The sequence below is a fragment of the Nicotiana tomentosiformis genome, chromosome 7 (genome assembly GCF_000390325.3).
Source record: "Nicotiana tomentosiformis chromosome 7, ASM39032v3, whole genome shotgun sequence".
NCBI lineage: Eukaryota > Viridiplantae > Streptophyta > Magnoliopsida > Solanales > Solanaceae > Nicotiana > Nicotiana tomentosiformis.
In genome coordinates, this window is record NC_090818.1 from 119,886,825 (window position 1) to 119,908,682 (window position 21,858).

The 21,858-nt window shown below is 39.0% G+C and overlaps 1 protein-coding gene across 5 annotated transcripts in view; it reads left to right on the plus strand.

Annotated features, from left to right (window-relative positions):
- Nucleotides 1-143: 143 nt before the first annotated feature.
- LOC104106193 (protein PTST homolog 3, chloroplastic) overlaps nucleotides 144-21,858 on the plus strand; it is a 30,048-nt gene continuing 8,333 nt past the window's right edge. For 2 of the 5 annotated variants that reach the window (XM_070179711.1, XM_070179712.1), the window contains exon 1: nucleotides 1,970-2,089. Coding sequence is in view for 3 of the 5 variants with exons in the window: in XM_009614684.4 (XP_009612979.1) it covers nucleotides 296-426; nucleotides 1,928-2,089 (293 nt within the window). In the remaining 2 variants the exon portion in view is untranslated. Of the gene's footprint in view, nucleotides 427-1,927; nucleotides 2,090-21,858 lie in introns of those variants that run through there. The other 3 variants (XM_009614684.4, XM_009614682.4, XM_009614683.4) reach the window with 3 other exon arrangements.

Sequence of the window (21,858 nt, forward strand, 5' to 3'; positions counted from 1 at the left end):
TGAAATTTTACACAATAACTTACAAAAGTTGATAAGCTATGCGTTAAAGTGGGCAAAAACCAATTTAATAGCACTAAAGTTTTCCACACAGTGTTAATAAATCGAAAGAGAAAGGATAACAACCTTTTCAATTCATTTCGTACAAATAGACAAATCATAATTGTGTGGAAAGAAAAAGAAACTGCATTCCCAGAATTATGTGGAAAGCAATCCAATAAAGACATTGTCTGTTTATAATATTCAGTTTTGCTTCATAACTCAAAATTCCCAAATTTTCAAATGCTTCAAAACTCATATGGCTACTCTCTTCCACTTTCCCAAAGTATTCTTTTCTCCTCTCCCGACTTCTCTCTGCTGCACAGGTCATCATTACCTTCTTGTTTACCATTCAAAACCTGCAATTTGTGCTTCAATTAAAAAACCCAGGTTCCTTCTCATTACCCTTTTGACTTCTCCCTTTTCTGGTGTTTTTTTCTACGTTTCTTGAGTGTAAAATGGTTGTAGTTTGGTAGTTAATTTGGTTCTTGATACTGATACTACGTTTATTGTTTGGTTTGTTGTACTGAGCTTTTTAGCTCAGAGTGTCTCTGAATGCACTAATGTGAAGCTTTTTCTTCAAAAAAATGTTATTTGTGCTTCAATAAAAAAATTCAGGTTCTTTTTCATTACCCTCTTGGCTATATTTTTGTTTTAGCTACGTTTCTTGAGTGTACTATGTTTGCGGTGTAAGATTAATTATGTGCTACCATAGCAGAGATTAAGACACAATTATATAGACATATGAACATAATCTTGTGTTAGGGTTAGATACACATACCATTCAACTCCATTGATTTAGCAGCGATATCAAACGATGGTTAAGCCTGGTACCTGTTGCTGGTGGGAGGTAGTGGGTATCCTATGAATTTAGTTGAGGTGCGTGCAAGCTGGCCCGAACACCATGGTTATAAAAAAAAAAGTAACAATCTCACAGTCCGAGAACACGACTGATGGGACGTCAACTACTATACTACGTATTCAAGAACAAATACACTAGAGTTTTTCTGATAGCTAGGGAAATAGGGGTTGGCCTCTATTTATAGAGAGTGCCTACCCATCACAGACCAATAGCTATTGCGCCTTGCTTATCCACACACATAATAAAATACTAATTAGGCCTTTTATTTAATCCACTACTTGGACCGCGTCACTATCCTTTCAGGTTATAACCAATTAACATAACTCCAAATTCCAGTGGTTCATGACACATACTATGTTTGTAGTTTGGTTCTTGGTAGTCATACTATGTTTGTAGTTTGGTTCTTGATACTGATACTGTGCTTGTAGTTGGGTTCTTGATACTGACCTTTTTAGTTGTGATAGACTTTGAATGCACTAATGTGAGTGTTTTTTCTTCAAATCTAGGTTATTTTTGCTTCAATGGAAATTACAGTTCCGTTTTCATCAACCATTTAACTGTATCTTGGTTTTATCTACGTTTCTTGTTTGCTGGTATGTTTGTGGTTTGGTTCTTGTGACTGACTTTTTTAGCTTTTGAAAAATCTTTGAATGCACTAATGTGAGTGGTTTTATTGAAGTTATGCCTCAAGAATAAATTCAGGTTCTTTTTCATCACCCATTTGGCTGTACTTTAGTTTTATCTACGTTTCTTAATTGTACTGTGTCTAGCATTTGGTTCTCGATACTAACTTATTAGCTATGAGAATCTTGGTTTCAGTAATGTGAGTACTTTTCCTGAAATTTTGCTTTAATAACAAATTCAGCTTCCTTTTCATGACCCATTTGGCTGCATTTTAGTTTTCTCTACGTTTCTTAATTGTATTGGGTTTAAAGCTTGGTTCTTTATGCTGACTTATTAACTATGAGAATCTTGGTTGCACTAATTTGAGTAGTTTTCTTGCAATCTTGGGTTCTTGCTCTTACTTAGATGGGTGCTTGGCGTTCTTTTTCTTGTTTTTGGTGGGTATAGTGCAAGCCGGAAGGTGAAAAGCAATGTTGATCTCTGCAACAACATCAGGGAATTTTTATCTTCTGTTGGACTTCCCGAGGATCATGTACCCACCATGAAGGAGCTGTCACAGCACGGAAGGTGTGATTTGAATGCCATTTATGTTCTTGGTTTTCATTTTCCAGTTTTGTTTCATTTTGCAGCTTTAAGGTAAATTCGTACTGTTAACGGATTTGAAGCTATTTGCTAAAAGATGTATGTGTACATGAATGGACTTAATTCATGCCAAATATCTAACTAAAGGTTAGCAGTGAAAAAGAACTTCTCTTACTATGTATATACTATATAGCAACTAGGTTAAATGAAATAGGACAAATGGAATTATTTGTATGGGAGCTAGTAGCTACTTCTAGCTTTTCTTTTTGAGCTTTCCTGTGACGTGCGCAGTGTTTGGTTGGAGCACAGGAGAAATAAGGTGCCAACTGTTTTTCCCTTTAGGATAGGTCTTCTCTAGGATCTTACATGTTAACATGACCTGGTAAATAAGAAAGATTTTCTGGCACAATCAAATTTTTCGCTTTAAATGAATCGATTTCATGAATTATCCGCATAACTTCTTATCCATTGTTCTTGCATTTGTTACTCCTACCCATGTTTTAGCAAAGTGCATGCATATGGAAAAGGTGAAATTCTATCAAGCTTGTCTGGAGAACGTAGATATCTGGAGTATTTTTTTAATGTTTACTTCAATAAGTGAATGCATTAGTGTAGCATATAAGGGTGCCATTGGACAAGATGCATGGAATGATGATAAAAAGTTTTAGATTTAGAATCATTTCCGCGTTTGTGTCTGTTGCCCTCATCCTTGGTTCCTGATCATATTGAATAAGGGCAGAGGCCACAAGGATTTTATCTCTACCATTATTCATATAATCATAGGTGGGACCCATGGTTGTGAACCAGTGAAGCAGTTCTCAAGTTAGGTTTCAAAATTCAGCTTCCAAAATCCAAATACCCTTTTTCAACTTTAATTTCAAATACCTTTTTTTTGCCTTCAAATTTCAACCAATTCATGTCTAAATGCTCTTGAATTTCCGTACATGTGCACAAGTTTCTACTTAGCTTTCACTTTGCATTACAAGAGTTTGTCATGGTGTAGAAATGTTGTTAGACTATGACCTGGACCTTGTGAAAGTTGCTTGCTGGATACAAACTCTTTTGTTCCAATGTACAAATGAAGCTAAAGAGGTGAAGTTGCATAAAGATGGTGCACTATGGTATGTGAGAGTGTATAAGATCATTGTCAGATTGTTAGGCTTAGACTTAGTATAATACGTACATGTATAGTTGTGCACTTTCTAAAGTTTCAGGGATTAATCATTAATGTAATATATCGATTGTGAAGTGTGCTATAAAATAATTCAGGCATGTGTGTTGAGTATTATAAGTTAGTTTCCAGTGGTACTCATTGGGATAGACGAATAGTTATTTGTTTCATTGAGTACACAAAATTTGCTTCAGTTAGGCATTATGCTTCGATAATCGAGGGCATGATTAGATTGTTGGCTATCTAGATACACATAGGAACAGTCACTTTCTAGTGGGTTCTCCACTGCGTGTTACTATTTTTTAGTGTCTTCAAAGAGAAAGAAACAAAATGTCGTTTTGAGATCTAGCTTAGAAGCAGAATCAGGCGATGATGGCAATTTACAATCAAATATGGATCAATACAATTACTAAAGAACTAAATTTTGAGGAGGCTACCATATGGAACTTCTTAATGATAATCAGCCGCACTTTATGTTGCACCAAATCCAATGTTTCATGGGAACCAAGCACATAAAAATTATAGAAAAGATATCGTCAGGAGATATTGACACTAAATTTGTAAAGTCAAAGGATTAGTGTAGCAAATTATTCACCAAGTACTTTGTCTATTCACGAATCAATTATATATGTTGCAAGCTTGACACATATGAGATGTATGCACTGTCACACCCCTTTGTAACCCCAAAAAGATATATATTTTATGGATTGTGGGTTAAAGAATTTTTCCGATTGAAGTGACAATTTTGAAATATGGATTATTTTATTGTTCAGAGTCGCCACTTGGAATTGATTTTTTTTTTCCGGTGTTCCAAGTCACCTTTTATTTGAATCCCTAGTCAAATGAAGGTTCGACTCTATTTTTATTGGTCTGCGAAAACAAAGTTCGGGTAAAAAATTCTATTGACCGGGGAGAAGGTGTAAGGCATTTTCCGAGCCCCGTGGTTCTAGCATGGTCGCTTTATTGACTTAAACTTGGCTTGAATTAATTTTGGACAAACTGTGATTTATAAGATTTTCATGTTTTTTCCTATGTCTGTTTTTATTGCTTGATTATTAAAATTATTAAACAATGACTTGGATAATATTTAATGGTCCTAACCGCACCACGCAAGCGAATGTGCGACCGAGACAAAAAATTATAGCGCGCCTAATGTTTGTCTGCCGCTTAAATACTAAGTTACATAGGTAATTAAGCTACATAATTTAGAAGGAAATATGACAAATTGAAAATTATTTGAAAAGCTGATAATTGGAAATTTGGACCAGCTTTGTTTATTGGGTTTAAAATGGCATTGGGTCACTTTCTTTGTTATTGGGGCAGCTGGGCCAATTTTGGTGCATTTACACTGCTGGCCCATTTTGGACAACTTTAACATTGGGCCAGCCCTTAATTTGTTGTAGTTGGGCCTCCAGAAATTTAGGTTTTGGCCCAGGGTACTTTGAAATTAGGGTTTGCATAGACAGCCACCTGAAGGCCAGATTATTGACCCAACCAATTTTACTATAGCCATTTCTACCACGTCATGATTGCATAAACAACCACTTTATTAAACAACCACTTTTATCTTAATTAAGATCTAAATCAGAGTGGCAGGCCAAAAATCCAGCACTAATCAATTTTCAATACTTTAAACATAAAGCATTCAAAACTAACCTCCATAAACATACAAAAAAAATAAAAATGGTTTCAACTACCCATGTAAAAGAAAGTTAATGTTAACCGACTTCTAGCACGTTTCCAGGCTCAATCACAATCATAATATTTATTCTTAGACAAAATTGAACATATTCATTTTCCAACAATCCAAACTAAATTCAAATCTTTATTACTTCTGAAAGTATCTGCAATACAAAGTAAAAAAAAAAAAACCTGGATCGCAGAATTGTAAAAATACAGCCGTAGAATGAGCAACAATAGAGCAAAAAACAGCAGTAGAAATGGCTTTAAGACAGCCTAGAAAACCAACAAAGATGCTTGAAACTAATGGCTAAACAACTTCAAAATTGCCTGAAGGGTCTTTCTATTTTTTTCAAAGGTTTTGCACTCTAAGAGACTCACAATTTTCACCTACTAAAGATGATTTATTGAAATTTTTCTCTCAAAATTCTCTCCTTTTTTTTAGTCAGTAGAGATCCCCCTGCTACTCTAAAGATATATGTTTTTTATAGGCGAAAAACTAGGCATTTCATGATTAAAAATCTGTCTTTTTTTTTTTGGACAGATTTTTCAACAAAATCTGCTCTAAAATTCAAAAGGCAAAACTTTCTAGTTCAATCTTGTCCAAAAGAGAGTATTTCATACAAAATCTGCTCTTCACTATTCAAAGACAAACTTTTGTTCAAAAACTGTCCAAAAGTATATATTTTCTTACCAAACAAACTCAAAAGTCTCTGAAGCAGTAAATAAGAAACCAAACAAGTACCCTATACTCTCAAATATTCCTTCATTACCTTATCTTTCATCAATACAAAACCATTTTACTACTTCAACAAGTACAAAAATAGAAAATTTAGCATTTCAAACTTCAAAAACTAATGCTAAAATAATTAATCAGAGACAAAATAAAAATCTGAAAAATAAAAATAAAATAAAAAAGATCAGCCATGAAAAAATAATAGGATTTTTACCATTTTACAATTCAAGTGGCCGAAACAATGGTGGTGTGCCAACTCCGTAGAACTTTGAACTTCGAGCACAATTTTCTGATTGATAAATCGTGACCGCAAACTCCGGTGAGCCGAAGATCAGCCTAAGCACGATATCATCAACAACAAAGTCGTGTTTCGAGTTCGAGACCAGCCTAAGCAGAGGCGAGGTAGTGATGGCGGTGGGCGGCGATACCGCGGCGGCGGCGGCAGTGGTGTTCAATAGGTAGGTCTTGAGGAGCTCTATCCGTTGATATAGGTATTGCGAGGTGGTAGTGAAACGACGTAGTTTTGTTACGAAACTACGTCGTTTTGATCCGGGTCTTGGCAAGCCAACAATTGGACTGGGTCGACCGAATTGGGCTAAAAAATTGGGCCTGATTTTGTGCATAACTCATCTGAAAAATGACATTAATCCAAACCTTTAAACCCCTTAATAAAATAATTAATAATCTAATGCTAAAGTTTATAAAACCACACAATAAACCTAAAAACATTGTAATGTAGGAGAAATAGAAAGAGCAAAAATTAGATATTTACAGCTGCCCCTCTTTGCTTGAGAACGCGAAGAGTTTTCGTGCGAATAAAGTGAATGCCATAGCTAATTTTGCTCGTGTGTAACTCCAGTGAAAGCATTTGTTTTTTGAAAAACGTGACCGAATCTTGTTTCCGAGGTTGCCTACATATCCTTGGCTATAAAGGAATCAGGTCAGTGTAGTTCTGGGAAAATTTTGGTAGCTGGGACTACCGGACACTGGAGTTAAGACTGTTGTTGTTGTTGTTGCTATTACTGTCACTTGCTGCTTACATCAAAAGAAAAGGAGAAGATAACTACATATGTCTGCAAGCTAAGAGTTACAAAATTCCTATCTATGTGTCTTCTGGAGTCAAATCTTGATTCTTGACCTACTCGCTTGCGTTGACCTTAGATTGGATCTTGACGCCCTTTGAAGAAAAGATTATGACTTACTCTCAATTGCTTGATTTCCCGATCGGAATATGAGAAAATGAAACTTGAGAAACTGGGCTGGTGACACGTTATCAAAGCTAACTCCAACTATCTTGTGATCGAAAGACTTCTCTCTTCTGATGAGAAACTGAAACTACAAGCTTCAATCGTCACTTGTGCTTAAGGCGGGGCCTGCAAACCCATCAAAAACGAACAAAACGAATAAATTTTTTTTGCCCAGTTTGGACTAGGGAAATTTTGTGAGTTGTTAGAGAAAGTTATAAACTATCTAACTTATTTTTTTTTTTGATTTGCACCGGGTGACCAAGTCTCTTTGAGCCCCGACTAATCCCGGGGGTGCACAGGCCCTCGGCAAGGAGTTTCCCGCAAGTGCACCACGGTTAATTCAGGTTTTACCCAATCCGATGGCCCTCAGAAATTGTTTGCACCCAGTGGGCTTCGAACTTGAGACCTTGAAAGGGAGCAAACCCCAAGGCTCAAGTCAATTGCCACCAGACCAACCCCTGAGGGTTAACTATCTAACTTATTGAAAGGAAGACAAAGACAACAGTATAACCTAGCTATGTGAGGATATGCAACCACGGGCTAGTACCCTGTGTTACCAAAAGGAAATGTAATCAGGGGTTGGTACCCTGTATTACCGAAAGGAATGTAACCAGGGGTTGGTACCCTCTATTTTACTGAAAGAAATGTAACCAGGGGTTGGTACCCTGTATTACTGAAAAGAACGTAACTAGGGGTTGGTACCTTGTATCACTGAAAGAAGTGTAACCAGGGGTTGGTACCCTGTATTACCAAAAAGGCAAAAAGAAATGTAACCAGGGGTTGATACACCCTGTATTACCGAAAGGAATGTAACCAGGGGTTGGCGCCCTGTATCACTAAGGAGAAATGTAACCAGGGGTTGGTACCTTATATTACCAAAAAGAAATGTAACCAGGGGTACGCGGTGGGAAAGGAGAATCAACAAGATAGGATACTCTGTCCCAACTAACAAGAGTAGGAAGATTCCAGATTTAGATATGAAAATAGGCCATTCCGGACCTTTTACTCGTGGAACGAGTAGACCGATGCCACTTCTTTTTCTTTGAACCCACCCAATCAAAAATCCTTCTTTTCTCAAAGGAGAATCGAAAAAATCATATTTTCATACAATATCTTAATTGAACCCTATAGTGAATTCAGATATGCTGCGCTAGGAGCTAATGAAAGTCATCTAGCTCATCTAACTCAATAGGCTACTGGTGCTTATTATGTTCCCAATCTATGAATGAAAGAAAAGTTGAATTCCCCGGAAGAAGATTCGCCGAACGGAGAATAAGCTGTAAATCTGCATTTGTTCTTATCATGTTCTTTGTGACGACCTGAAACCTCGAAATTTTATTTTTGAGGGAAAAATGGTTCATCCGGGGGAGAGATTGAGCTTCAAGAAATAGTAAACGGCCTTCGTATGTATATCACCCGAATATCTTGATTCAAGATGTCGAGTATTTGCACTTTAGATCTAATGACTCGACTTGTAGACGGTGATACTGCCAAAGGCACCCTGTATTATCGAAAAGAATGTAATCAGAGGTTGGCGCCCTGTATCACTAAGGAGGAATGTAACCAGGGATTGGTACCCTGTATTAGTGAAGGAATGTAACCAGGGGTTGCTAACCTGTATTACTAAAAAGAAATATAACCAGAGGTTGGTAACCTGTATTACTGAAAAAAATGTAACCAGGGGTTGGTACCCTGTATTACTAGGAAGAAAATACAACCAGGGGTTGGTGCCCTGTATTATTAATAAAATATTGAATCCCTCTAGGCGAAAAGGTTCTACCCGAGTTAAGCTACGAAAAGCAAGTATGGGCGAATAACACTTCTACCCGAAAATATGAGCTGGATCCCCCTAGGCGAAAAGGTTCTACCTGGGTTAAGCTACGTAAAACAGCCTGAGCAAAGAGTACTTCTACCCGAAAAATATGAGCTGAATCCCTCTAGGCAAAAAGGTTCTACCTGGGTTAAGTTACGTAAACAAACCTGAGCGAAGAGTACTTCCACCTAGTAAAAAATGGTTTCATAATATTTATTCTTAGACAAAATTGAACATATTCATGTTTCAACAATCCAAACTAAATTCAAATCTTTATTACTTCTGAAAGTATATGCAATGCAAAGTAAAAAAATACCTGGATCGCAGAATTGTAAAAATATAGCCGTAGAATGAGCAAGAATAGCAACAAAAAACAGCAGCAGAAATGGCGTTAAGACAACCCAGAAAACCAACAAAGATGCTTGAAACTAGTGGCTAAACAACTTCACAAATTGCCTGAAGGGTCTTTCTATTTTTCTCAAAGGTTTTGCGCTCTAAGAGACACTCGCAAAGCTCACAATTTTGCACCTACTAAAGATGATTTCACAAAGCTCACAATTCCGCCTTTAAACCTTCCGTATTGATCTCTCAAATACGTTAGGAGTGGTGTTGTTCAACAACTACCTAAATGCGTACTCTCTCGAGAGCAGTACACACTAAATAGGCACAGTCAATTAAGGACCCTTCAACCATCAACAATAATAATATAGTTGAACAAGTAGAGAAAAACAAAGGGCAAATTTATATTTAACGCAGTGGAAAAATCATCCTTCAATAGGTTCCATCAAACCCTAGATGAGAATTTAGCTACTCATAGTTGTTTGCACAAATACAAGATTAGAATTCATAACAATGGAAAATTAGGAAGAAAGAGGAAAAAACGTGAAGTTGAATCCTTCTCCTTGCTCCAAGCGCGTTCTTGCCTCTCCAAAGTCTTCTCCCCCTTCAAAAGTGGCTAACTTTCATATTTATATGGCTTAAGGTTGAGTTGAGCCGAAATTGCTTCTCCTAATTCGGATTGGAAAAGTTGAATTTTTCTGCCCCGGTCCCGGTCTGGCGAAGTGACCCTCACTTCGCTTTCTGGGACTTTCCTGGTTTCTTCTGCTCCGGTTCCAGTCTGGCGAAGTGAACCTCGCTTCGCTGTCCGGGACTTTTCTTTTCAGCTCTTTTTTCACCAATTTTTCTCCCATTTGATCCTTTTCCGCGTAAGTTTATCCCTCCTTACACATAAGAAACACATAATGAGCATATTTTCACTTCAAAAGCGATGTGAACTCCCGCAACTCACATACGAAATAACACACAAACACACTCAAAACATGCACTTTTCATCCTTTATCACCACCCCACACTTAAACTCTTGCTCGTCGTCGAGCAACTTAAAAGTAAGCACATAAGAAAGAAACACCTTTCAAAACATACGCAAGCATCACATCAATGACAATGGTTTATATCAACGCTTAGATCCCAGCATATGCACTCTTCATACCTTTCCTCAAGTTTTAAACTCATTCCAAGATTATTTAAAATATCCGTGTGGCTCTTTCTAACATTCTCGCCTCAAAACTGGACTCTAATGCATTCCACACTATGACTCGCTCCTTGTGCCAACTCAAAAATCAAGGTCTCTACCAATCCTTTGCAAATCATGTGCCCTCACTAACAAACCAAAGAGAGAAAGTAGTCCACACACTCAATATAAGTTCAAGTATAGTTTAAGGACTCGAATATATAAAGAATTCGCTCACTCTCACAAAGAAACTCTTATGCCACCCACGTTAGTACCATAGGCTTGCCCGTAGTGTAAGTCTACTAATTTAAGCTCGTAAAGTCTAGGATCAAGTAGGACTTTATAGGTTGTAATGCGGTCTAAGGGACGAGTAGGATATATTTGAGAAAATAGTGACTAACCCTCCTAAGCACTTTAATACACTACACTTCACTTTTAAGAACCTTCTTGTCTTGACCAATTCGATGTCTTGCCATGAAACCATACACCTTTAGGCTCTTCTTCATTAAGCGCATCAACATATAGATACTTACTAACCCAGATAAAGATATGAGAGGTGTTATTCTATTTTTTTTCCACTCTCTTCAATTTGGTATTCTGGCTAGTATTTTTTTTTGTTTATACACAAGTGCACCTTTTCGGCATTTCTATGGTTCCACTCAAAAGCTACCCACTCTCTTTCTTTACTCTTCTAGCTACTTAAGCGCTTTCGGAGGTAAAGGTCCAACAAGATTTGATTAAGAACAAAAGGGATTCGGCTTGTAATGTGGTTGCCAAAGAAAAGGTCTACAGGCTCAAAAGGGGTGACTATGGATAATATTAGCATTGGTAGGCAAATAGGCTAAATGGTCAATCAAAGAAAGCCTATATCACTTCCCAAACTTACAAGACTTAATCATTTCGCTTTGACTCACACACGGGGCAAGTTCTAGACTCACAAGGATGGCACAGAGTACACTAAAGTCTCACCTCATACAATGCACATGACTCACTTACGACGGCTCGAACCTGACACTCAAGTTAAAGTAACTAGCACAGTCATCATAAACTTTCAGCACACGGAAATTAATCACAAGAGTCTAGAGATGAGCCTCGGTGTCGAAGAAAGCCACACATATTGTCAAGGCATGTAATTATAGAGATCGTGAAGAAAGTACTTAGCTCAAATGCTCCAGACCTAGGCCTCGATATAAAACATGTCAAAAGCACAAATTACTCAAGCTCCTTCCAATTCTATTGTCGGTTCAACCAGAAAACAAAATGAAAGGGAAACAAAAAAAATCTTTTTGTATTTTTCTTTAGACTTTAGTCCCTCAAGAAAACTGTCTAGGTAATCCATCGTCGGGAAAAATCCATAATTCTTTACAAAGTATGAAAACAAAGATCTAACTAAAAATACTCGGTTCAAGAAAATGGCATCCTCGGAAAAGAACCGTGGTTTAAAGAAAACCCGAGATTAAGCCACTACAAAAAATATTACTACAATTATACAATTACAATGGCTATAAGAGTGATCATGCCGTTCAAGATGTATCACTAGCAATTAAGCACATGCCACAAAAATTAAAGTCTGACACCCCACCCCACACTAAAGAATGTGCACTGTCCTCAGTTGCACAATATCACAAAAATACAAATAAGCAAGATCAAAAGTGGAGTGGGTGTCAGAAACTCCCTCAAAATCACTCGGGTCGTGGTGAGGACCGGTAGTGACCCTCAGTCACAGCGGCTAGCCCTGGCTCCTCTGCAATAGTGCCATCAGTAGCACTCAAATCAACTGCTGGAGCCCCTCTGCATCAGTCTGTAACTTGATAGTTATTCCATGTTAATTAGCACAAGGCAACAACATGTGGGTAAGGCAACACCTCAGTCATGCCTAAGTTGGCCGCAGATACAATTGAAGTCCATAAGACACCCAATGACCACCCCACACTTAAGATATGTTCGTATTGCCAATAGAGGTAGGTTAGCTACTCAGACTTCACTAAACCTCACCAAAAAAATTCATTCGGGCAATTCATCGAACACTTTATGTGCACAACTTTTGTTAAGTTTCATTTGGTTCAATTTGCCAATAGTGTCATGACCTAAGGAAACATGAGAGTTTTTTTTTCTTTTATAAACTAACTAGAAAACAGAAAAATAGAAAAAAAAATAAAAAATTAAAGAAAATACCTTGGGTCGCGCTAGGACCGATGCGCGACCTTGAGATGTGCCCCTTTACCTGGTTCAGCTATGCCCGGTCTCGGTCTCGGTCTCGCGAAGTGTTGGGCACTTCGCTGTCCCCTATTCTCTTTTTCTTTCTCTTTTGGTCCCGGTCTTGCGAAGCGAGGCACACTTCGCTGTCCCCAACAATTTTCTCCTCAACATTCTTGGTCTCGGTCTCGCGAAGCTAGCTTTGCTTCGCTGCCTCCCCACGTTTTTTTTTTTTTGTGACTAAATGACAACTAGACGAAAACAAGAAAATTGGGTTGCCTCCCAACAAGCGCTTGATTTAACGTCGCGGCACGATGTAGACTTTCCGTATTATACTTCACTTACATATTGAGGTTCGTTCAATTGTATAACATCTCTCTCCTTTTTCGTCACTCATTCCAAGGTAGTGTTTCAACCTTTGTCCATTCACTCTAAACCTATTCGTCCCATCCTCGGACTCAATTTATGCAGCTCCATTTGATAGCACCTGCACTACTCTGAATGGTCCCGACCATTCTGGACTTCAACTTGCCCGGAAACAACTTCAATCTCGAATTGCATAGCAATACCACTTCTCCAGGTTTAAAATTTCGCTCAAGAATATTTTTGTCATGCATCATCTTCATCCTCTCCTTATATAGCCTTGTACTCTAAAAAACATGGTAACGGAACTCGTCAAGCTCGTGCAACTCTGTGACTCTACTTGTACCCACTATTTCCATGTCGAGATTGAGCTGTCTCAATGCCCACAAAGCTCTATGCTCCAACTCCACAGGTAGGTGATACGCTTTCCCAAATACAAGTTTATATGAAGACATGCCAATTGGAGTTTTAAAAGCGGTACAATAAGCCCAAAGTGCATCGTCTAACTTTTTCGCCCAATCCGTTCTTGTAGCATTCATGGTCTTTGTCAACACACTCTTTATTTCTCTATTCGACATTTCCACTTGCCCGCTCATTTGTGGATGATATGGGGTGGCAACCTTGTGGCGAACACCATATTTTTCTAACAACTTTGCGAAAGCTCGGTTGCAGAAGTGAGTGCCTCCATCACTGATTATTGCCCTTTGAGTGCCAAACCGGGTGAATATATTCTTTCTAAAAAAACTAATGACTCCCTTTGCATCATTTGTAGGGAGTGCCACAGCTACCACCCATTTTGACACATTGTCCACAGCTACAGGTATGTACTTGTTGCCATATTAGCTGACGAAAGGCCCCGTGAAATCGATTCCCCATACGTCAAATACTTCCACTTCCTGAATTGGGTTCATGGGCATCTCATGTCGGCGAGAAATATTCCCGGTCCGTTGGCATTCATCACAACCCTTTACCCAGAGGTGTGCATCTTTGAACAATGTCGGTCAGCATAAGCCCGACTCCAACACTTTCGCGGCTGTCTTTACTCCCCCGCAGTGTTGTGAAAAGCGGGTGCTTCCTCGCTTAAAGCGAGAAGCGAAGCGAGGCGACCCATCGAGCGCTTTTGCTATATGAAGCGCAGCAGGTATTCAAAAGCGCTCGCTTCCCACTAAAAAGCGAGAAGCGACGATGCGAAGCGATGCCTAAGAAGCGTGCGCTTCTCTGTTTTAAAGGGCTGCCAGCCTATTTAATTAAAAAAGATGTTCTTTTTTTAAAACATATCGACCAGCAACAACAGAGAAAGAAAGGGGCGACTAAGGTTCAAGTTTTCTACACTTTTCAACTTCAAGATCATCAAGTTTGGTATAGGTATGTGACTTCTTCTTCTTCTTCGTCCAAATAGCAGCGAAATGCTGGCGAATTTTTTTTCCCTTCAGTTCTTCTTTCTCATTCTTCTCCTCTTCTTCCTCTTCATTTTCTTGCACTGTTTTTTCGTTTGAAATGCTGCCCAAGAAGAAGTCGAAGAAGATGACGAGCAATATAATAATGATAGTGGAATACAAGAATTTGACATTCTTGTAGAAGAATAGGATGCTCATTTTGTGCTTTAATTGATGCTACTCTTTAGTTTTTACATTGAAGTATTGAACATTTGCTTACAGTTACATGTGTTGTCTATGCAGTATTTATTTTAATATTTTTTTTTAAAAATTCCGCTTCACTTCAAAAAAGCGAGCGCTTCGCTTCTCGCTTCTCGCTTTAAGCGAAAAGGGAGTTGTCGCTTTTCCCCGCTTTACGCTCTTCACAACATTGCTCCCCCGAAATGGCCACCATATGGGGATGCGTGACAAGCCTGCAAAACAGAAGATTGGTCTATTTTGGGGATACATTTCCGGATCATGTTATCAACATAAATCCTGAACAGATAAGGCTCATCCCAATAATACGTGCGACAGTCACGAAAAAACTTTTTCTTTTGAACAGAGGAAAGGTCATAGAGGACAATACCGCTCGCCAGGTAGTTTGCAATGTTTGCGTACCATGGCATTACCTCAAGGCTTGTAGCCAACAGTTGTTCATCCGGGAAAGTCTCCACAATCTGTTCCACCTCAACCTTCTTCTCTGCTCCTTCCAGCCTAGACAAGTGATCAACCACTTGGTTCTCCGTTCCATTTCGGTCACGGATTTCCAAGTTAAATTCTTGCAGCGGTAGCACCCATCGAATCAGGCGTGCCTTTGATTCCTTCTCAATTAGGTACCTGAGAGCAGCATGCTCAGGATAAACAATTACCTTCGAGCCTATCAGGTATGGCATGAATTTGTCAAAGGCGAACACCAGTGCTAGCATCTTCTTCTTGGTCACTGTCTAATTTAGTTGGGCACCACTCAAGGTTCTACTTGCATAGTAGATTGGATGCATGACTTTATCTTTTCGCTGCCCAAGAACTGCTCCCACAACATAGTTGCTTGCATCACACATCAGCTCAAACGGTTGTCCCCAGTCAAGTGCCATTATGATTGGTGCAGTCACTAGTCTCTTATTCAACTCTTCAAACGCTACCCTGCATTCATCAGAAAAAAAAGGTATCTTTTTCAAGCAATTTACACAAAGGGTTAGTAATTTTGGAAAAATCTTTTATAAACCGCCTGTAGAAACCGGCATGACCAAGGAAACTTTTTATGGCCTTGGCAGAAGTGGGTGGAGGTAACTTCTCGATTATATCAACCTTAGCACGATCCACTTTAATGCCCTTACTTGACACTAGGTGTCCCAAGACTATACCTTCCTGTACCATGAAATAACACTTCTCCCAGTTCAGTTCAGTACCAGATTAATCTCCATACACCTTTTCAATACTCTTTTCAAGTTCATAAGGCACTCATCGAATGAGTTTCCCACCACTGAGAAGTCATCTATGAAGACCTCCATTATGTCCTCTACCATATTTGTGAAGATGGTTATCATGCACCTTTGGAATGTGGCGGGTGCATTACATAGGCCAAACGGCATTCTCCGAAAAGCATAGATGCCATACGGACAGGTGAACGACGTTTTTTCTCTATCCTCCGGGGCAATAAAGATCTGGTTATACCCCGAGTATCCATCCATAAAGCAAAAGTGGGACTTCCCCGCCAATCTATCTAACATCTAATCAATGAATGACAATGGGAAATGGTCTTTTCGGGTGGCCTTGTTCAACCTTCTGTAATCCATACAGATTCGCCATCCTGTGTCTGTTCTTGTTGAGATCAACTCGTTGTTCTCATTTTGCACTACAGTTGTTCCACCCTTCTTTGGTACACATTGAACTGGGCTGACCCAGTTGCTGTCAAAGATGGGGAAGATGATTCCCGCATCTAACCACTTGATCACTTCTTTCTTCACCACTTCTTTCATGTTGGGGTTCAACCTTCTTTGATGTTCTCCGGAAGGTTTGTGTCCATCTTCCAGTAGAATCTTATGCATACAAAATATTGGGCTGATACCCTTTATGTCTGCAATGGTCCACCCAATTGCGTTCTTACACCTTCAGAACCTGCAAAAGTTGTTCTACTTGCACATCTAACAAATCGGATGAGATAATAACAGGTAATGTCGAACTAGGTCCTAAGAAAGCATACCTGAGGTGAGACGGTAACCGTTTTAGCTCTAACTGTGGTGGCTCTTCAATTGATTGCTTAGCTGGAGGGGTCTTTCTTTCTTCTAAGTGTAAAGGCTCAAATTCGAGCTCTCGTTTCCAGTACCCTTGGCCTTCAAGGGCCAACACCCACTCCGCCAAGTTCTCACCATCTACCTCTTCTAGGTTCATCAAGTAGGCTGCTAGGGGGCCTTTTGCATTCAGTGCCTCATCTTCCTCTGTTAGAATCACATCCACAGCTTCGATCAGAGAGCAATTAGCAAACTCACTGGGTCGCCGCATAGACTTCTGCACATTGAACGTTATTTTTTCATCGTTTAGTCTATCTTTAGCTCCCTAGTTTCACAATCAATCAGAGCTCTCCCTGTGGCCAAGAATGGCCTCCCCAAAATTATGGGAATATCTTCATCAACTTGGCAGTCCAGAATGACAAAATTTGCCGGAAACACAAACTTTCCAACCTGCACAAGTACATCATCAAGTATACTTGATGGCCTCTTCACCGTTCAGTCGTCTAGCTGTAGTAACATGGATGTGGGTCTTGCCCTTCTAATGCCTAACCTTTTATCGATAGACAAGAGCATAAGGTTTATGCTCTCCCCCAAATCACACAATGCTTTGGCTAAAGCATAGTTGCCTATGGTGCACGGAATTGTGAAACTCCCTGGGTCGGATAGCTTCTCCGCTGTAGGTCTTGTCACAACAGCACTACAGGTTTGCGTCAGTGTCACAGTTGCCAAGTCTTGAAAGTCGAACATGCGAGACATCAAGTTCTTCATCATTTTTGCATAACCGGGCATCTCCCTTAAGGCAGCAATCAATGGAATGTTCACCTGAATCTGCTTCATCATCTCCATGAATTTCTTATATTGCTTATCCTTCTGATATTTGGCCAACCTCTGCGGGAAGGGTGCTGGCGGTCGCTTCTTTCCTGTGGACACTTTTTCTAATGCCTTTTCTTGCACTTTCTCAGTCTCCTTTGCAACCTCTTTTTCTTTGTTTAGTTCCTGTTGGGCTGGCTGCACTCTTACTTCAGTTAGCTTAGTTGACTCATCTAGCTCAATTGGTACTGGCACAAGTATCTCGGTTGGTCGGTTCTCGCGAGCAATTTCTTGCTCTAAATCAAGATCTCTACCATTTCTCAACTCACCGCCATCAGCTGCTTCGGCCCCTGCTCTTCCGGATTGACATGTGTGTCCGCAGGTAGTGTCCCGTGGGGACGATTATTCAGAGCCATATATATCTGCCCTAATTGAATCTCAATATTTTTATATCGCTGAATCATGTGCTTCAACCTTCTCTTGCATTTTTCCATTTGACCCAATCAATTGTTGCAACATTCATTTAATTTCAGACAACCCATCATCTTGTCTCACTATCTGTTGTTGAGGCTGTTGATAAGCTACCTGCTGATTTTGCTAATTGTATCCCTGTTGCCTTTGGTAAAGCACGACTTGACTCTGTGGTCGCATAACTCCAAGATTGTTGTTGTTATTGTACTGCTGTTGTACTGGTCTATACTGTTGATTCTGTTGCCCCCAATTTTGACCACCTTGCCTCTGGCCTCCATAGTTGCCCACATAGTTCATGTTCTCTTGATAGTTTAGATTGTCACTTTCACCACTTTACGAGCACACGTATGGTTGGTTAATGCATGGTGTGCATAAGCCTCCATTAGTCGTGTCAACTATGTGCACCTGCTTTTGGCCCGACTCATCAATCTTTTTAGTAAGGATACTCAATTGCGTCATCATAGTAGCCATGTTCTCAGCCATGGAGTTGTTTGCGTCTAGGACTACTGAGTGAACTACCAGAGTGATTGTAGAGTCCCTTGTCATCCATCCTGAGTTTTGAGCCATTTATTCAAGCAAAACCTTACACAATGACTCTTTTCCAGAGGCGCGAAAGAGCTTTGTGGGCTGTTGAGCCACGGGAGCAAGGGCTACGTGAGTTGTTGAACTGCGGGAGCCGCGCCAAGGAGTTCTATAATGTGCTTACCAGTGAGGGAAGAGCTTCAAACGATATGAAGGCCGTGAGGGTCATGGTGTGGTCGACTAGTGTGTGTCACCACAAAGTTAGACACCAGAGGGTGCAAGTACGGAGGCACATTTCAAGTGAACATCGAAAGGAGGTGAAGTGCAGAGGCACGAAAAGCTGTATATATCTAATTTTTGCTCTTTCTATTTCTCCTACATTACATTGTTTTTAGGTTTATTGTGTGTGTTTATAGACTTTAGCATTAGATTATTAATTATTTTATTAAGGGGTTTAAAAGTTTGGATTAATGCCATTTTCAGTTGAGTTTTGCACAAATCAGGCCCAATTTTTTAGCCCAATTCGGCCGACCCAGTCCAATTGTTGGCTTGCCAAGACCCGGATCAAAACGACGTAGTTTCATAATAAAACTACGTCGTTTCACTAAATGAAGCCCATTCACTATCTGCCTAGGTATTTAAAGCCTCAAAAATCTGAAAATTGCCCCCATTTCCACCCAAATTTCTTTTCTCCTTCCTCTCTCATCTCTCTCTCTCTTTCTCCCTAGCCGCCACCCATCTGCCGTCGCCGAAAAACGCCCACTGGCGGCAGACCACCTCCAAACACCCCCAAATTCACCCCATGTAATCTCTACAACCTCCTCTTTCCATATCTCCAAACCAAATCCTTCAAAACCCCCTCAAACTCCTTGAAATTTAGATCTAGGAAACTTTAGCCGCCACTTCTTTGCCCAAATTCTTGCAGCTCCGGCCACTACCACCTCGCAATACCTATATCAACGGATAGAGCTCCTCAAGACCTACCCATTGATGTCAACTTCACCCCAAGAACACCACTGCCGCCGCCGCGGTACTGTCGCCTGCCGCCATCACTACCTCGCCTCTGCTTAGGCTAGTTTCGGCCACTTGAATTGTAAAATGGTAAAAATCCTATTCTTTTTTCATGGTTGATCTTTTTTATTTTATTTAAATTGTCTCTGATTAATTATTTTAGCATTAGTTTTTGAAGTTTGAAATGTTAAATTTTCTGTTTTTGCACTTGTTGAAGTAGTAGAATGGTTTTGTATTGATGAAAGATAAGGTAATGAAGGAATACTTGAGAGTATAGGGTACTTGTTTGGTTTCTTATTTACTGATTCAGAGACTTTTTGAGTACAAAACTCAAAAGTCAATTGTTTGGTAAGAAAATATATACTTTTGGACAGTTTTTGAACAAAAGCCTGTCTTTGAATAGTGAAGAGCAGATTTTGTTTGAAATACTCTCTTTTGGACAAGATTGAACTAGAAAGTCTTGTCTTTTGAATTTTAGAGCAGATTTTGTTGAAAAATATGTCCAAAAAAAGGACAGATTTTTAATCATGAAATGCCTGGTTCTTCTCCTATAAAAAACATACTCCCTCCGTTTCAATTTGTGAACCTATTTCCTTTTTAGTCCGTGCCAAAAAGAATGACTTCTTTCTTTATTTGGAAATAATTTACCTTTATGCAATGATTTATAGCCACACAACATATATGTGCCTCATTTTACACCACAAGTTCAAAAGTTTTCTCTCTTTCTTAAACTTCGTGCCCAGTCAAATGGGTTCACATAAATTGAAACAGAGGGAGTACATCTTTAGAGTAGTAGGGGATCTCTACTGACTAAAAAAAAGGAGAGAATTTTGAGAGAAAAATTTCAATAAAATCATCTTCAGTAGGTGAAAATTGTGAGTCTCTTAGAGTGCAAAACCTTTGAGAAAAATAGAAAGACCCTTCAGGCAATTTTGAAGTTGTTTAGCCATTAGATTCAAGCATCTTTGTTGGTTTTCTGGGCTGTCTTAAAGCCATTTCTGCTGCTGTTTTTTGCTGCTATTCTTGCTTATTCTACGGCTGTATTTTTACAATTTTGCGATCTAGGTATTTTTTTACTTTGTATTGTAGATACTTTCAGAAGTAATGAAGATTTGAATTTAGTTTGGATTGTTGGAACATGAAAGAATAAATATTATGATTGTGATTGAGCCTCGAAACGTGCTAGAAGTCAGTTAACATTAACTTTCTTTTACATGGGTAGTTGAAACCATTTTTTTTTTTGGTATGTTTATGGAGGTTAGTTTTGAATGCTTTATGTTTAAAGTATTGAAAATTGATTAGTGCTGGATTTTTGGCCTGCCACTCTGATTTAAATTTTAATTAAGATAAAAGTGGCTGCTTAATAAAGTGGTTGTTTATGCAATCATGACTTGGTAGAAATGACTATAGAAAATTGGTTGGGTCAATAATCTGGCCTTCAGGTGGCTGTCTATGCAAACCTCAATTTCAAAGTATCCTGGGCCAAAACCTGAGTTTCTGCAGGCCCAACTACAACAAATTAAGGGCTGGCCCAATGTTAAAGTTGTCCAAAATGGGCCAGCAGTGTAAATGCACCAAAATTGGCCCAACAGCCCCAATAACAAAAAAAGTGGCCCAATGTCATTTTAAACCCAATAAACAAAGCTGGTCCAAATTTTCAATTATCAGCTTTTCAAATAATTTTCAATTTGTCAAATTTCTTTTAAATTATGTAGCTTAATTACCTATGTAACTTAGTAATTAATTTAAGCCGCAGACAAACATTATGCGCGCTATAATTTTTTTCGTCTCGGTCACACATTCGTTTGCGTGATGCGGTTAGGACCATTTAATATTATCCAAGTCATTCTTTAATAATTTTAATAATCAAGCAATAAAAGCAGACATAGGAAAAAACATGAAAATCTTATAAATCACAGTTTGTCCAAAATTAATTCAAGCCAAGTTTAAGTCAATAAAGCGACCGTGCTAGAACCACGGGGCTCGGGGAATGCCTTACACCTTCTCCCCGGTCAATAGAATTCTTTACCCGAACTTTGTTTTCGCAGACCGATAAAAATAGAGTCGAACCTTCATTTGACTAGGGATTCAAATAAAAGGTGACTTGGAACACCGGAAAAAAAAAATCAATTCCAAGTGGCGACTCTGAACAATAAAATAATCCCTATTTCAAAATTGTCACTTTAATCGGAAAAATTCTTTAACCCACAATCCATAAAATATATTCTTTTTGGGGTTAAAAAGGGGTGTGACATGCACTCACTCGAGGAAGAGTGTCAAATAGTTAAACTTGGTTTTAGTTGAATATAAGCTGGTGTAATAGAGTATGTAATTACTGGGTTGTTGTTGTTGTAATAGAGTATGTAATAGTGTCCATATCAGGATACTGGAGCTATCAGGGCTAGAGTATGTGTTCCGAATTGAAGATTTTACTAGACAACTGCTTCTTGTAAGCCTCTAACTTTCGGTTCAGTCGTTTGCAAGGAAAGAGAAAACTGGAAGATTATAAGTTACAATTCCGAGAAAATGGAGGAGATTGATAAAAAAAATCCTAGAAAATGTAGAAGGCGGAGATCAA